The sequence below is a fragment of the Lepidochelys kempii genome, chromosome 2 (genome assembly GCF_965140265.1).
Source record: "Lepidochelys kempii isolate rLepKem1 chromosome 2, rLepKem1.hap2, whole genome shotgun sequence".
In the NCBI taxonomy this organism is placed as follows: domain Eukaryota; kingdom Metazoa; phylum Chordata; order Testudines; family Cheloniidae; genus Lepidochelys; species Lepidochelys kempii.
Window position 1 is genome coordinate 180,982,885 of NC_133257.1, and position 15,879 is coordinate 180,998,763.

The 15,879-nt window shown below is 41.8% G+C and overlaps 1 protein-coding gene across 1 annotated transcript in view; it reads left to right on the top strand.

Moving 5' to 3' along the window:
• Nucleotides 1-1,135: 1,135 nt before the first annotated feature.
• Nucleotides 1,136-15,879, top strand: part of MATCAP2 (microtubule associated tyrosine carboxypeptidase 2) — a 51,969-nt gene continuing 37,225 nt past the window's right edge. Inside the window, exon 1 of the mRNA XM_073332893.1 lies at nucleotides 1,136-1,574. Coding sequence (XP_073188994.1) covers nucleotides 1,547-1,574 — 28 coding nt within the window. The 5' untranslated portion in view covers nucleotides 1,136-1,546. The remainder of the gene's footprint in view (nucleotides 1,575-15,879) is intronic.

Below are 15,879 nucleotides of genomic sequence, written 5' to 3' on the forward strand. Positions count from 1 at the left end.
ATTCTATATTTAAAGATATCCAATAGGAGGATTCATGGAGCTCCATGAAACATTATCAGGTAGGACTCAGAATGAGATTTTTAACTTCTGTAGAATTGGGGCTTATGGACATTCATTTTCTGTTACATCCTAATACAATCAGATGTCATGACTTTGTATTATTATGATTTATGAAAAAAGTTATATACAGTATGTTGTATATTTTTGTTAAATGGTTAATTCAATTACTGGACATTGTACATAATTGGAAAACAGGGACTGAAAGTGTCAACAAAGTGCTGACCATTTAGAAAAATCAAAATATATTACTGTACCAAGTGTATTCCAACAGAGTCAGATTCAAAAATATTTATCTCTGTAATATTCTGAAGTCTGAAAAAAACCAAAAACCTCCCAGAACAAATGTATGTTAGTTGGTCAAACAAATGTATGTGTCAAGGCAGTGTAATTTGCTGCTATTTGACACTTAGTGGGTATTTAAAATTTGGGTAACTTACATGTCAAAGGATGGATGGGTGTCATAACAAGAAATGCAAACAACCTCCCTGCTTTGAATTGTATCCACAGCATCACCCAAACTCTCAGATGCCAAATGCAGCCCTAGTGTAAGTGGATACTTGCAGTAACTTCAGTGAGAGTTGACACTGCTTATGCTAAGATTCAATTCGGGCCCCAGAGAACTCATTGTGTATAAGCCACACTCAGTTTGCACATGCACTGAATGTTAAACTGGCACAAGTCACATTACTGGGGCACTTATATCCATTTTCCTACGTTATACCCGAGGTGTAACTTACACTATAATTTATTTCATTGCTGAATTTGGTCCAGTATTTGCATTTACATCAACTAGAGTAAAATTACAAGAGATCAAACTGGAAAAATAAAAAGTAGGGGTACTGGCCCAACTCTGCCTACAATGGCATGGAGAGGTGTCAGCCACAGACCACTGTGCAAGAAAGATCTCCACGCCGGCTATGGCATACATAGCACTGCCTCGTATCTGGGGTCGGCAACGCTGCTTAACCTCCCTCCCAGACTACAAATCCCAGGATGCAATGCTCCACTTTGCTCCCGGCTGTGCATAGGACTGCTGGGAACCGTTGTAGCGCTTTGCATGCTGGGACTTGTAGTCTCCATGCGGAAAACCGCATTGTCTCCCTCTTTGCGCGGGTGCTGCGTTTTGTTCTTCCGACCTTCTCGCCCTAGGGCTGTGCCGTGCCATGGAAGGCTGGCGAGTGTCCAAGCAACAGAGCCTAGCCAGCCCTTTTCCTGCGGTCCCTGAAGCAGGGAGTAGGGGAGGCAGCAGCTGCTGCTAGGTGTGGGTGGGGGACAGGCTGCACAGAGCCCTGCACCCTCCCCACTGCTGCAGCCACCTCAGCCCTCTCCTCCCCTGCCTCCCTCTTTCACCAGCCTGTGGATAAAGAAAAGGAGGATACTATCTCCATCCTGCTCCTTGCCTGTGTCTCACAGCTCTCCATGCAGAGGGGGCATATTTAGGGTGTTAGGGCAGGAGAGGTAGACACACACACAGACTGCAAGAGGAATGATGCTTGAATCCATCCGTGTCACTGGTGAGTATCACTATTCATTACTATCATTATTACCATTCGATTTCAATCCTTCCCTTCCCATCCTATTCCTGCAGTTGCCAGCTACAGCAGGAAAGCAACAGTTTAAGCAGTAAAGTGAAAAAAAAAAGGCATTAAATGGACTTTAAATACCCCCCTCCCCATTAAATTATTAAACTGATAATATTTAGTTTCTGAGGTGTCTTCTGTCCCCTGATGAAGTTGGGATGCTGCACTGTTATAATGATTATAATGAATAACGATCACATTGGAATAAAGCCATAGTAAAAAAACCAAACCACGAATTAAATACTAAATGACTCGTAATTTTATTCATGAAGTGGCCATCTCCCACCTGCTGATATATGTTCTAGGGCACAGCCTTGCAAAAATACAAACATTTCCTAGCAACATCAATAAAAATGATATCAAAACAGAAAAAAAAAACAGTAAAATGGCAACCAAATAAAATACTAAATGATCTCACTTAGTTTATAAACCCCTCGCTTCCCAGGTGTTCATTGACAAGGTGACTTGGGATACTGAATACCTAAACAGCTTAAATTTAATGAAAAAAGGAGAGAACAAAAGAGGCAATATAAAAATCAAATAAAACACTAAACAAGAATGCTAATAATTTTGATTATGAGGCACCCTTCGATCCTAAGAAGTTGTAGAATTTAAATGTAACTACAGCATTTTAATGAAAACACAAAAGAGAGGTAACAAAAGTAAATAAAGCATAAAATAATAGTAGTGAAAAGTATTGACAATTATTTCTTCAGTATCTTTCCTACCCCTTTGCCACTAATATGCTTAGAGAACTGTGCAAAGTTACCATATAACAACAACAATAGAGAAAGCAGCGTAGACTATAAATACCAATTAAAAAGTACCACTACATAATAAATGCAAGATATAGGAATAAATATATGTACAGTACTGTATATAATTACTTTTAAACTACAGGGATATCCCATTAACTTCCTGTAGCTTGAAACCAGTTTTGTTTTGTTTTTCCCCATACAATTGCTTTGTTAAAAGATTTTTGTACATAATTTCTTAAAGTGCTTCTGGCCAATACAGCCCACCACTGGGAAACCTGTCCAGCAATGAGGGGGCATGATGGAGTTGATTGTAAGTGCATTGTCACAAGACATTGTTATGCTCATTATTAGGATTGCTTTTAATTAGCATTAACCTGAGTAGCTGTATCGGCTTTTAAAATGTGCATGGCTTCAGATTGATAGTGGCACTGTCAGTTGAGTGATGGTGAAAATGTCAGTACTTGGGGAAGTTAAAGGAATAAAAATAAGAACTAGAGGGGAGAGTAGATGAAGTCTCCCCTAGAAATGTACAGTAATAATAATAATCTTAAATTATTAACCGTGAAGGTATTAATTTTAGGTTCTGATTCTGCTACTGAATCTGAATAATATCATAAATGATCTGGAAAAATGGGTAAAAAGTGAGGTGACAAAGTTTGCAGATGATATAAAATTACTCAAGATAGTTAAATTCAAAGCTGACTGCAAAGGGTTACAAAGGAATCTCACAAAACTGGGTGACTGGGCAAGAAAATGGCAGATGAAATTCAGTGTTGATAAATGCAAAGCATTGCACATTGGAAAAACATAATCCAAATGATGGGGTCTAAATTAGCTGTTGCCACTCAAGAAAGAGATCTTGGAGTCATTGTGGATTGTTCTCTGAAAACTTCTGCATAATGTGCAGCAGCAGTCACAACAGCTAACAGAATGTTAAGAACCATTTGGAAAGGGATAGATAATAGGACAGAATATATCATACTGCCACTATATAAATCCATGGTATGCTCACACGTTGAATACTATGTGCAGTTCTGGGCACCCATCTCCAAAAGATGTATTAGAATAGGAGAAACTATAGAGAAGGGAAATAAAAACGATTACGGGAGTGGAACAGCTTCCATATGAGGAGAGATTTAAAAGTCTGGGACTGTTCATCTTAGAAAAGGGATCACTAAGGGGTATACATAGAGGTCTATAAACTCAGGAATGGTGGGGAGAAAGTGAATAAAGAGGTGTTATTTACCCTTTCACATGTAACAAGTCTCAGGGGTTTCCCAAAACCTAGGCCAGTAGGTTTAAAACAAAAGAAAGTACTTCATACAACGCAGAGTCAACCTGTGGAACTCATTGTCAAGGGATGTTTTCAAGGCCAAAAGTATATATGAGTTTAAAAAAGAACTAGATGAGTTCATGGAGAATAGGTCCATCAATGGCTATTAGCTAAGATTTCAGGGATGCAATCTGATGCTCTGCCTATGAGTGCCAGAAGTTGAGTCTGAACAACGCTTGATAAATTGCCCTATTCTGTTCATTTCCTCTGAAGCATCTGGCACTGGCCACTAATGCTGGACCAGATGGACCATTGGTTCTTACCCAGAGTAATCATGCTTGGAACCCAGTTGAAGCCAGTGGGCTGAAACTTACCCTTGCAGCTAAATTTATAGTTTTAATATAAAAAATACACTTTGAATAGCAGATATTAGGTTGCAAGATACAAATGTTAAGTGGAATTTTTAAAGAATCTTATGACCAGTGTTGACTTCTAAAATTTAATTTTGCAGGTATTTCATAACACAGAGTAGACCCTGTTGATAGGCAATTATCTGTTTTAATGTATGAGCTATTGTGATGGCATGAAAATTAGCTATTATTCTTTTTATTGAGCTTACTGACAAGCTGTACAATTAAAAACCATTTTCAGTCAATGGCAGAGCTGGTCACACCGCCTATATGGCTCAGGTTTCCCGACACTTTTCCATTGTAAGACCCACGTTGTGAGCCTCTGAAAAATCTCACTTCACACAGATAGAGACTTAGCAGACATGAGAGTGTCTTGGAAACTTTTAAAGTTGTCTAAAAATGCTAAGTATCTGAAAAATGTGGTCCTAGGTGTCTCAGATTGTGCACCCAAAATTAGTGGACACTTGACAATTTTGGCCTTAATTTCTCTGTGCCACAGTTCCCCAGCTATAAAATGGGGATAATACCACCATCTAATCTCACAGTAGTATTGTGAAGGGAAATTCATTAATGTCTTAAGCACCCGGATACTACCATTGTGAGAGCACTATAGAAATGCCTAGGAGGAAATGGATAATTTAGTATTAAGTGCAGGGTTAGGATGGTGTGCATTAAATAATTCCTGAGGCTTACTGAATGAGGAGTGTAAAAAGAAATATTGACTAAATACCCATAATTATACACATAATTCACATTTATAAAGACTGTATAATAATGCAGATGCACACGGAGGCTGAGTTAAGGTTGCACAGGCATCTTTTGAGTTCTTTACTTTGCAATCCAATCATTCTAACATACTTCCCCCGCCGCCACCCGTGTCATATGTACTATATATGCACCTATACATATGAAGTCTCTGTAGATTGTAAATTCTTTAGGTAGGGACCATGGACCAACTTCATCACCAGGACAGGGAATAAGTGGAGGTGGCTGAAGCCTACCCTATTCATGGTCAACCAGAGTCCTGCACAGACCCTGTGTAGGTTAGGGCAGCCTAGAAGGCCACCTTAAGATATGACCCTGTTTCAGCAGCCCTTGTAAGCTTTTGCACGGATACAGAATCACCAGAATGCAGGTCTGCCTTAGCCATACTCACCCAATACATCACTGTTCCACCTCAGAATGCTCCCTATAGTGGGGGGCACCAGGTCACTCTATGCTTTGCATAGGGTTCCCTAGTACTGGGGCTGTTCCCCAGAGAGGCCTTATACTTGCCCTAGGGCAGTGACTCACATCCTGTGCCTTCATATGTGCTTTTACAGAGCCAAACACACTTTGTTTATTGCACCCATCCTTGGATCGGTCGCCTCCTTGCTTACTGCAGAGATTGGTTGCTACTGCAATATAATTTATAAATAATGAGTCAGCTGGAATATGTTTATCATTATAAGAAAAGGCTGGCCAGACAGGATTTTTTTGTTGTCACTGTGCTGCAAACCATGGTCACTTAGTACCACAGTGAAAGAGGGTTTAGGAGTCTGAAGCTGAGGCTTCAAAAGCACTGGCCTCTGTCATTTGCGCTAAATAAGAATCTGGTGCACATATACATTTATGATATTGCATAGCCATCAGAATTTTGATTCTGCAGCTGTCTGTACAAACAATGCACATTAGCTTGAGTCTTCAATACAGTCAGAGCATGTACCATCTATTAAATATTCATGACAAATACTGAATTGTTTACAAGTTTAAAAATACCCAAAAAAACATAACTGGAAATTTGTGGGATGAGTCAGAGGGAGGACATCAGTCCTAAAGAAATTAGTGAGATATCTTCCCTACAGCTTTCCATTTTAGACTTTTGCTACTTTATTGTTTTGTACATGAAATGCTGTAAACTACTTGGCCTTCCTGCAAAATAGCCAAACACATGATGTTATTGTGTGTGGTCGCTGTTACTGAATAGAAAAAAAAAAATCATATTAGGGTAACTTCTTGAGAGTCATGCTCTAAAATGACAGCCACAAAACTAAAAAATCACAGCCATATCTTTACCTTCCCACAATTAAACACACGGGTGGGGTGGGCTGGGGAAGAAATCTTTCTGAGGACCTCCGTGCAAAGATTCTCCCCAAAATCAGTACAGTGAGAGGACAGGATTTGCCCCTAATGCAGCAAAGGCCACTCTCCTTGTGTGCTATGCAGCCTAACTCCACAGGGGCTCCCTATGTGCTGAGAGCAGGGAATGGAACGGCCAGGGAGATTTGCGACTACAAAGATCCACCAAACCATTCACTCCATTGTCTCCACCTGCAGAGCAAGATTTAAGAGCCTTGGGAATTACCCAGTCCTTGGGGGTGCAAGAATGACCACAGGTGGCCTAGGTGGGAGAAGTTTTCTTCCACCAAGCCTTTTTAGAGATCCCTGGTATGGTGTTCAATCTTTAAGCTGTACACTGGGCCAGGATTTGGCCGTAAGTGCTGATCAAAAGCCCACTGAAGTCAATGGAAAAAAACAACCCTTCAATGAACTTCAGATCAGGCGCTTAGTTACAATGTAATAAATGATGGTATTAACATGCCAGTTTCTAGATGTTGAAAGCAAATAACTTCAGTAAGAAATTATATGAAATTTAAATCTATAGTAATAATTTTAATAACCTCCAACAAATATTTGCTGCCACTGTGTTTCTACATGATCTGAAGCTATGCATAGGCTAAAATAAATGCAGTTTATAAATGCAAAATATATGTTAATACAACATTTTGATGAGGTGCCACATACACAAATAACGAAAGGCAAAATTATGGCTCCCACAACAACCACAACTCATCCCCAGTCTTGGGCCTGAGTCTCCTTTTGCAGTGGGATAGATCACATGTAACTCCACTTAAGTAAATGGAGTTATAGTAGTATAAAACCATTGTAAGAGAAATCAGAATCAAGTCCCATATATTTTCTATTGCTGTACAGTGTATGGTGTTGGTTTTCATGCTGTTCTGTGAACTTTCAGTGTGCCTGAGCTTTAGCTGCTGTAGGAATCCTGACAATTTCTTGACTTGTGTGTGTTAAGAACTCAGCCATAATATTGCAGAAAGTATTTCATATTTAATTGCAGGAAAAGGGGAATAAGGAGAAAACTACCCAGTCAGTGTACAAGCTAATCCACCGGTGTTAGAAAGGGACTGCACACTTGGGTAGGGCCTCAATGTTCGCAGCTTCTGTGTGTGTGTTGCAGAGGGGAGCAAAAGATATGGAGAAAGCCAAACTGGGATAATGTGGTTTTAAGGGACTCTAATGATTTTTTGTCAGAGGTATTGTGTTTTTGTGATACAGTTGCAGTTGCTGGGTATTATGTAGTGGGATCAACTGAGAGAACCTGTGTGTATATCACATAGTTTTAGAGAGGTCATCAGAGCTGCCCAGAGTCTGGAACAGATGCTCTTTTTAATTTTATTTTCTGTTGTATAAATTGAAATAAATAGAATTAAGTCAGAAATCCACCCCTTCCCACTTCCCGACCCCCTCAGAACCTCCGACCCATCCAACCCCCCTTCTCCTTGACCCCTGACCGCCCCCTCCCAGGACACCCTGCTCCTAACTGCCCCCCCAGGACCCCGCCCCCTCCCCCACTCCCTGTCCCCTGACTGCCATGACCCCTATCCACACCCCCGCCCCCCCGGACCCCACCCCCTATACAAGTCCCCCTGCTCCCCATTCCCGGACTGCCCCCCACCCCCAGAACCTCCGCCCCATCCAACTGCCCTGTGCTCCCTGTCCCCTGACTGCCCCTCGGGACCCTTTGCCCCTTAGCCAACCCCCCTGCTCCCCGCCCCCTTACCACGCTGGAGCCAGCCACGCCACCGTGCTGCCTGACAGGAACGGCGGGCCAGAGCACTGCCCACGCGGCGGTGTAACTGCTGGGGAGGGGGGACAGCAGGGGAAGGGCCGGGGGCTAGCCTCCCCGACCGGGAGCTCAGGGGCTGGGCAAGACGGTCCCACGGGCCAGATGTGGCCCGCAGGCCATAGTTTGCCCACCTCTGCCCTACTGGCTTGGATTGAACCCTAAAGTATCACAGCCATATGCTACATATAATTTTTTAAACCCAAAACTCACACTGATCTCAATAGTAATCCTGCAGTTATATCAAATGAACTCCCGGTGTAGACTATGCCATGGCAACAGGAGGGCTTCTCTTGTCAACATAGCTATCATCTCTCAGAGAGGTGGAGTACCTACACTGATAGGGGAAGCTCTCCCATCATCGCAGGTAGCATCTTTACTAAATGCTACAACAGCACTGTAAGTGTGGACAAGATCTCAGAATCAAATAGGGGAGGGGGCTCCCAGTCCTTCCTAGCAATCAAAAAGGTGGAAGGTAGGGTTGCCACCTTTCCAATCATTGGTAACAGGAGCCCCAAGGCCCTGCCCCGCCTCTTCCCCCAAGGCCACGCTCCTGCTCTGCCTCTTCCCTCAAGGCGCTGCTCATGCTCAGCATCTTTCCCCAAGGCCCTGCCCCCATCAGTCGCTCTCCTTGCCATCACTTGTTGGATCATCTGAAAGAGCCTGCCTGCAGGTAGGAGGCAGCTCCGGCTGAGCAGTGGCTAGTGTGGGTTAATGACCTGGCGCCTTTCCGCCACCCCACGGTAACCAAACTTTTCATTCAGGTGCCATTTAGGGTTGCCAGGTCCCCTTTTTGACTGGAGTATCCTGTCAAAAATTGGACACCAGGCAACCCTAAATGGCACCCAAACACAGAAGCCAAAAACCAGACTGTTCTGGGTAAGACCTGGTTGGGTGGCAGCCCTAATGGAAGGTTCCCTCTTAGCAGTCAGGAAAAGAAAGAGGAATGTCTTTAATGGTGTATATATAAACTGTGCACTTAAAAGGGACACCATCAAACTAAGGAAAAAATCATTGTCTAAATTTATTTGGCCTATTTTGCTACTTGTAGCTCTTAGGATAACTAAAAATGACAAAAAAAAAAAAAAGAGGAAAATAACATTAGTTTACTCACTGTGTGCATTTGATAGCAATGTTTCAAATCACTTTCATTGTTTCCCTGTTAGTTTTCCCTGTTAATTGTGTAGGTCTCATGCAGTAATAGGGGAGGGAAATTTAAAAAAAAAAAAAAAAAAAGAAGTGGTTGTAACAATTGGCAGAAGGATTTGAGGGGCGGTAGAGGGCCTGCAACTACTTGTATCTAACATTAAAAAGTATACTAGATTTCAAGTGGACAGTTTTCCTTTAAGATCTGATACTGCCCTGTACGGAAAAAACTCCCATTGCAGTGTATTGGAGTTGGGAGCATATGGGTCAAGGACAGTGTTTTGTGTGTAGCTTGTACATTTTTGTTTGCACACCTAATGGCACTGCTCACACAAAATATAGAGCAAATATGGCTGTGCACCATGTCCTCAGTCAGTCTAACAGATCTGCAAAACCAACTTTTCTGATATTTGCTGCAGTGAAGGACATTTCAGGCCCAAATAATGTTCTACCTCTTAGATGGAGCAACTGAAGTGTGTCAGCCTCTGCAGATGTAGAGGCATTAGGCAGAAGATAAGATTATTGCACCTGAGTCTCCTCTCATCTACTTCAGAGATTTCAGCTGAGCTACTCTAATACACACTGGTGTAAGTAAGCGGGAAACCAGGCCTACTGCATGTATGGCTGCACATCTGGTGAAGGCTCCAAGATTAGCACTTAAGAACATCCTGTGGATTTGGGAACAATCCTCGAGAGGCTTTTAGTGCCATTAAGAATTTTGTTTGACTGTTTGGGGCAGATATAATCCTGCTTCCACATGGAGGTCTTCAAGGGACATTGTAGCCATGTCTTAAAACAATCATAATGACATTTCAAAACTTTAATGTGTTTCAAGCGGAATAAATTCAGGTATATGAGAGTATTATTTAGCATCATCTTTTGATATTTCGGACTTCTGAAGTAAAATGGATATGCTTTTCTTTGTATCATTGTTGAAAACAATGTGAAAAAACAGCAAATCGATCATTTATTTTGCAAGAAGGACTGTACCATTTTGAGGCCTGTTTGCATGTATAGCAGTGAACTGACAGGCTGGTCTCATGCCTACTATTCAGTTGTGTCATGACACCAAAAATATACAGTGCCACAGGTTGGCAGTGACATGGCACAACCGAGGTGAGAGGTCACTGAAAAAATCAGGTTTATATACACCTGTCACTGGCCCAGGGCAAGTAAAATAACATAAATGTTTTAATCATTATCAGTCACCAGTTTAATTGATTATATACACCAAAACAATTGAATTTTCACGACACTTTTTCAAGGATACTTTGCCATTATATCTCAGAATGTCAGTCCCTTCCACTTTATTTTGGAAAATAAAGTAGTGAAGATTACAGTATCAGATAGAGGATTCAGCACAACAGTTACACGATTTTTGACCTTTGTATAATCTATGGAAAATAATGTCTGTTATAATTATTCAAATCTTTTGGCTCATCCATTGACCCTTATCTTCCAACACAAATGTGTCTCACACAATATTAATCCTGGTCATATTCTGTGTAAATTTAGGTTGGAGAACGTTTAAAGAGCCCATACGGTGTTTGGCAGATGGTTGTAAGGCTTTTTCTTGCAGAATGCACATTTAAATCTAACTACAGATTTGGAGGTGGCAGTTGGTGGAACATTTACCATATATTTGAGCTGCGTGGATCTGGGAATCTACAGCCCAGACCGCAACACCCACATATGCATGATAGTCACAACAGCATTCGGATTGTTTGCTGCTGCTGCTGCCCTGTGTTATGCAGAGATTGGCAGATAATTGGGTGATCCATTCATGGATTGCCAAGACAGTAGTACTTCGACCCAAAAGCTCCATTGGCACGTGCATCCCCAAATAGGTACATGATATTAGATTGATGCAAGGGTAGGGTGACCAGACATCCTATTACCATCATCAGAACTGTCCTGGTATTAGGGGCTTTGTCTTCTATAGGCAACTATGCCCCTGAAAATAAAAGCGTCTCGATTTTTCACACTTGCGATGTGGTCACCCTATGCAAGAATCTCTGGGATTGTATTTTATTTTGGACTGGGTTTTTTTTGCATTTTACTTCTATTTCACTTTTATCATTTCTTAGATATGCTTGCGACATGCTTCTTCAGTTCCAAAGAATTGCTTACATTGTAGCAATAGAAAACCCTTCTCTACCTCAACACTGTTTTGGTTAGGTTCATAGTAAAGGTGACAAATTTCCACCGTTAGATAGCTGGAATTTAATTGTTTTGTAAATACTGTGGCTAAATTTTCAAAGGTGGTCAGCAAATATACACTTTCAGTTTTGCATGCACAACCAAAACTGTGTGCCCAAAATTTTGTGTAAGATTTCACATGATCCGGCAATCAGATTGGCACTCTAACATTTAGAGACTAGGTTGAGGTCACTTGTTAAAGGGCAAGTTTTCAAGCATCCACCTTTCTTAAAGTCAAAGAGCCTCACATTGTTAGATTTAATATATGCCTGAAGGTAGGTTTCCCTACCTTCCTCCTTTCACCCTCTCCCCAAGAAAGAGATGAGAGCAATCCTTTTCTTGTTGCCAAAAGGACCTTTCATTGTGTAGCAGTATATGTATACTAATGTGGCTTGTGAACTTTAGCCCACTGGAGAGTATCCTGACTGCACCATACTCTGTGGGACAGATACTTGATATTGTTTTCTTTATGCTGGGAATTGTGATTTTGCACACCACTACAGTATACGCAAAATAAGCTAGGTAAGCAATCTGTCCTGCGTTGATTAAACTGATTTTATTAAACTTGAACTGTAATGCCCTGAAGCCATCTCTGTGCCAAGCCTAAAGGAAGTCTCTCAAATTGACCATAAAGCAAAACTAATCTTACATAATATCTGCTTGTCAGAGCAGGGAAAATACTGTAGAGCCTCAGGAGTTACGAACACTTCAGGAATGGAGGTTGTTCATAACTCTGAAGTGTTCTTAACTCAGAACAAAACGTTGTGGTTGTTCTTTCAAAAGTTTACAAGTGAACATTGACTTAATACAGCCTTGAAACTTTGCTAGGCAGAAGAAAAATGCTGCTTTTAACCATCTTCATTTAATTGAAACAGAAACAGTTTTCTTACCTTGTCAAAAAAAATTTTAAACTTTCCCTTTCTTTTTTAGTAATTTATGTTTAACACAGTACTGTATTTGCTTTATTATTATTTTTGGCTCTGATGCTGCCTGATTGCATACTTCTGGTTCCAAATAGGTGCGTGGTTGATCAGTCAGTTTGTAACTCTGGTGTTCGTAACTCTGAAGTTCTACTGTACTTCTTACTCCATCCTTTCAGTGTTGGAAGGACGCACCAAGACTGTGTGGTATTTTCCCCATTTCTAGATGTGTACATTCATGCAAAATGTGAGACCACAGTATCTTGATCAGTTTACTGCTTGCACCAGTATCCCCAGTAGCACTGAACAACATGAGTTTGTACAATGTGAAAAATGAAAATGAATTCATAAAGCATGAAAACTTACATAGTGGTATGGTGTTTTTGGTCTCATTTGTTCTGAGAGCCAAGTCTAATTTTACTAGGAAAACAAAGCTGGAATTAAATTATTGATTCAGTTACCTGGGAGGGATTTAATGATCCCTTTGTTAATGTTCTATTGTCTGTCATGTGATAAACCTCAAGGAATATGTCTAACGAAAATTGGCAACCCTACCCTCTTAGTCCCTTAGGCCCTGCAGAAGCCCAACTGTAGTGCTGAGGATCTGCTTGGGAGGAGTAGATAGGGCCAGTGAAATGCACATCATTCTTCCACTAACTCCATGAGGAATCAGCACAGATGCTACATATGGATGGAGACTGTATTAACTTTTATGTGCCAGTGCTTGGCACTGTAGAGATTCCCTCCTCCCTGAGGGATGTTGCAGGGGAAGGAACCAGCTGCAGAGTTGAAGCCAGTAGGGCTCCAAGCCATTAGAGCTGCCCTACCACACAGCCCAGCAGGGGAACAAGGGACTGGCTTTGCAAAAGTGGATTTAACACAGTCAGTAAGCCTGTAGGGGTGTGTGGCTGTCTCTCACAGTCAATCTCTGAGGGAGGCCACACCTCTTTGCTGTCATGCCCCTGGAGTAGCAGTCTATCAAAGGACGGGGGGGGGAGGGGGCAGGGGGGGTGGAATTAGCAGTCTCTTGGGCTCAACCTCAGGCAAGGGAGAGCAGCAAATGATTTCAGGGCCTAAGCCCATAGGTTGAGGCAGAGCCTCAGTTTAGAGTTCCCACCCTCAAGCACAGTAAAGTAGTTAGGGACCGTTCAGGGGCCCAGGCGCTTGGGCAGGGCAAGGCACCTTGCAGTCTAATACTCTAGCCCTCAGGCAGGGGTGAGCACCAAGCAGTCAAGGGACCCACACAAGGGACAAGCACCAAGCAGAGTCTGTGGTGTCTGAGGAATGCAGGCCTCCCACCCTAAAGATAGGGATTACTGCCCCCCCCCAGGGGTGGGCTTTCAGGGGGGACACAGGCCCACCCAACATCACCATGTCCCAGCCCAGGACAGAGTGTTCTGTCACCAAGTCAGCAAGGACTCCACCCACAAAACAGTGACTATGTCTCCAGCAGCACCATTGCCAGACAGTGGTCTAGTTCCCCATGGCTGCTTCCTATACTCCCCATCAGGCATATCTGCATTCAAGGGTCATCCTCCATCTCCCCAGGGTACACTGCAAGTAGCAGTCCCAGCAAATCCTCAGCATCAGACATGCCTGGCTGTTCGGGTAGATTAGGAGCCTCCTGCACAGAGGTCTCACTCAGGCTCCAACAGCAAGCACAACATGTCTGTCTCCCTCAACAATTCCCACTCAACTGAGTTACAGGGCCCGCCTTTTATGCTTCCTATTCTTGTCCCGCCTCTCTGCTTCTGGCATGGACTTCCTGGTTCCGCCCATCAAGGGGTATGTGGGCCTCCCTTACTGTCAATCTCAGAGGGAGGCCACACTTCTTTGCTACACAGACCTTAAGGAACTTTATTTGCCTGTTGAATTTAGTTTAGTTTGTCATTTTTATACTTTAAAGCACATTTTTTTAAACCCAGCTGAGTGTTGATATTATACAGCTTTGAGTAGATGTTTTGCAAATGGGGTTAAGTTCCTTATAAATGGCTTTGGTACTAATTGCTCTCTTTTCTTAATAGTCTTAATTAATAGAGGGTTTTAAGTGATAGCTGATAAACCCCCGGCAACTAAAAATGTGAGTTTGGGGAAATATACTAAATACCTGAATATACCCTACCATTTTTGTCATGTTGAAATTTGTTCGCAGGGGCTGGCACGTCCTAGATATTCCTCATTTCTCTGGGACCTTATTCTGGGGAGTTTTCTGGAGAGGGACAGTTTCTTTATAGGTAGGGCCCTTCATTTTTGGCTATTTTAATTTTTGCCAGGAATTTATTGGTGTTTATTACTACAACAATAAAAACAGGTGAAAATTGGTGGAAAAATCTTAATATTTTTTTTCTGGGTAAATATTGGGATCTATTTTGATGGACAGAAGGATAGGGAAAAAAAGTATTCAGTAGATTAATGCTTTGATTAATGGCATTCAGTGTGGTTTGCTGCAGAACTAAAACAGAACTAAAAAGACAATGCCACCTCTGAGTTTAAAAAGCAATGCATATCTAAGCCCCAAATAAAAATGTTAATTTGAATAAACAGTTTACTGCTGTAGACTTAGAACTATCAGCCTATAAATATTTGCATTTAATAATTGGGCCACACCATTTGCAGCACATATGCTTAACTTCACCCTTTTCTCCTGTTTTTTTTTTTTTAAATTTCTAATACTTCTTTGTGTTCTGAAAGGTATTCTGCTACAGATTTTTGTTTTCTTCTCATTTTAGTGTGTCAAATATTTAAACCATTATCTGTTAACAGCTTGAAATGTGTATGTGGTGGGTGTGAGATTCATCAGTACGTTCAGAGGTGCATGCACTTCAGAGCTTGCGTGCGTGCCTGTTTGTTTATTGTATGTATCTTCCAGACTAATACATGTAGCCGTACTTCAACAGGTAGCTTTGCATATACACACAGACTCATGTATTATCGTAATACATATATCTCATGCAATGCATTGTATTTTCCTACTACAACAAGTTATTTTTTATATATTTGAATGACACAAAAATAGGGTGAAAATCAGAAAAAAACAAATAATACTTTTTGTAAAACGTGGGATTTTTTCAGTCAAAATCAGTTTAAACTGAAAACGAAGGGGCTTATTTATAGGCTAGATAGCACAGCAGCTCAGAGGAGAAGGGAGTACTAAGGTACTCCTCATTCCATTGTGTGGTAACATTAGGGCTGCTTGCATTGGAGCCCGGGCACTTGTGGCTTTCTCATACCAGGAGCAACTGGGCTGAGAGTAGCAGGTAGATGAGATCTGTGGTTCTGCCCCTACTATTCAGTGTCTTGCAGCGCAGACTAGATGCATGTGGGAGAATAAATCACACTCTTAAAGGAAAAAGAAAAGGAGTACTTGTGGCACCTTAGAGACTAACCAATTTATTTGAGCATAAGCTTTCGTGAGCTACAGCTCACTTCATCGGATGCATACCGTGGAAACTGCAGCAGACTTTATATATACACAGAGAATATGAAACAATACCTCCTCCCACCCCACTGTCCTGCTGGTAATAGCTTATCTAAAGTGATCATCAGGTGGGCCATTTCCAGCACAAATCCAGGTTTTCTCACCCTCCACCCCCCACACAAATTCACTCTCCTGCTGGTGATAGCCCATC